The sequence below is a fragment of the Lottia gigantea genome (assembly GCF_000327385.1).
Source record: "Lottia gigantea unplaced genomic scaffold LOTGIsca_6697, whole genome shotgun sequence".
NCBI lineage: Eukaryota > Metazoa > Mollusca > Gastropoda > Lottiidae > Lottia > Lottia gigantea.
Genome location: NW_008710283.1, coordinates 1 through 1,800, shown reverse-complemented (window position 1 = coordinate 1,800; position 1,800 = coordinate 1). Strand labels below are relative to the sequence as shown.

Below are 1,800 nucleotides of genomic sequence, written 5' to 3'. Positions count from 1 at the left end.
CGGTAAAGTTTGTTTATAGTAGTNTGATTAAAAGAGTAATATAGATTTGCTGATTTCATCATATTAGTCCATGTTATTGGTTGTGGAGAACCAGCTCCAAAATCACCAGGAGCATCAACAGTTTCACCATTATCAGCAGTTAGCGTTACTTGATTGTAAAGAATATCAGGGATAGCAGTAACTAAAACGAAAATAAATATCCCCAATATTACATTATTTACATTTAAAAGGGCAGATTCGCCATTTGCTTGGGTCTTGAATATAATATGTAAATAATCTTCAGAGGTACTAGAAATGTACAGAAATCGCATAATTCCTTCAATAATACCTCAAACAAGGAATTTCTCTGTCTATTTCTATAGAAGTCTTAAGAAATGGCGAGTCGTTATTTTGAATTGTAAACGCGGATAACTCTGGACACACATGGCTTTGAAGGCTCAAATTTCGTCGGTGAGCTGTGAATACTATTTGTGATTAGCTTAGCTTAGGCCATAGTTTTTTACATATCTTGTTTAATACACTCACTTCTATTACAGTGAGTTCCAGCAAAGCCATCAGAACAATCACAATTTGAAAACAGCTCATCTCTACATGTACCAGGATAACATCTACTGTCTGGTCTCCATGAACACGCCTCTATAAATAAAATAAGATCAATCCCTAACATTGTATTAAATTTCCGTGAATGGGGTTGTCAAGTGTACACGAATTGCATCATAAATCTTAATTTTTATCTTAAATCTTAAGATTAAAATATAATGAAGGACTCTTGACATTGACATTGTAAAACCAACATGAGACTTTGACATGCCGTTTTCAAAAGCAGATAGGTTAAATGTCAATTTAGATTGTAAGAATTACTTGCTTGCTTGGTATCACTACTATGTGAAAACATACTGCATGCTTTCCGGAGGAACGACTGAAATTTCGATAATTAGACTGTATGAAATGCGCCAGAATAAACAAAAAACTTGAATTATTCGATGTCATATTTTCAACGCTTTGAAAGTTTATACAAACAAATTACCGGACAACTTACTTTTACACAATCGTTTATCCGTCGATATAATATAAGCTCGCTGCCACGATTTATCTGCTACCAATCCTTCACATCTCCGACATCTCTGGTTAGTTTTAGTTGTACAATATTCTTGGTCACAATTATTGATGGGTGAACAGACTGAAAAGATAATTAGTTTGAAGTTGTACAATATTCCTCAGCATTTATGAATTTCAATGGGATGGTCACATGAATTCTAATCAACAAAGTGATTTTTATTTATATTCATGACAGTGTCAAATCCATACACATTTGGGTTAATGAAGATTGTTGAATCAGATCATCCTCTACGGATTGCTGAAATAAAGACACATACATCAATCCTGTCAAATCGTAAATATTTCTGGCATTAATTTATAATTTTATGGACGCTGTTTATACATTATATTGAAACCTGCGAAAATAAATAGTAAGACAAAACTACTCATGGCTTCAAAAATGTTAATTGAAAAACACAAACAATACAATAAAATATATTTATGTGATATATAAGATATAAACCCTCATACAAAGAAAATGGATTTCACGAAATACTTGTCATAACTACCTTTGGGACAAGAAAAGGAGAAATGTGTGAAATTTGATTATTACTTGTTTTTTTGTGGGACTTTGCGGAAGTTTGTTATCATATTGTCAGTTTTTTTTTCGAAATTTACACAGGGGCACACAGCTTAGACTGCAATAATTGCAGCAACATTTCAACTTTCGTAGACCTTCTGTAGTGACGACGTAGTTAATGA

The 1,800-nt window shown here is 32.9% G+C and overlaps 1 protein-coding gene across 1 annotated transcript; it reads right to left on the bottom strand.

Moving 5' to 3' along the window:
- Nucleotides 1-106: 106 nt before the first annotated feature.
- LOTGIDRAFT_176918 (hypothetical protein) lies at nt 107-1,180 on the bottom strand (the record flags this gene model as incomplete). The annotated part of the gene is made up of 3 exons (XM_009064956.1): nt 107-181; nt 526-636; nt 1,040-1,180. Coding segments are annotated over 3 exons (327 nt in total), but the record flags the coding sequence as incomplete, so codon positions are not given.
- Between the last annotated feature and the right edge of the window lie 620 nt (nt 1,181-1,800).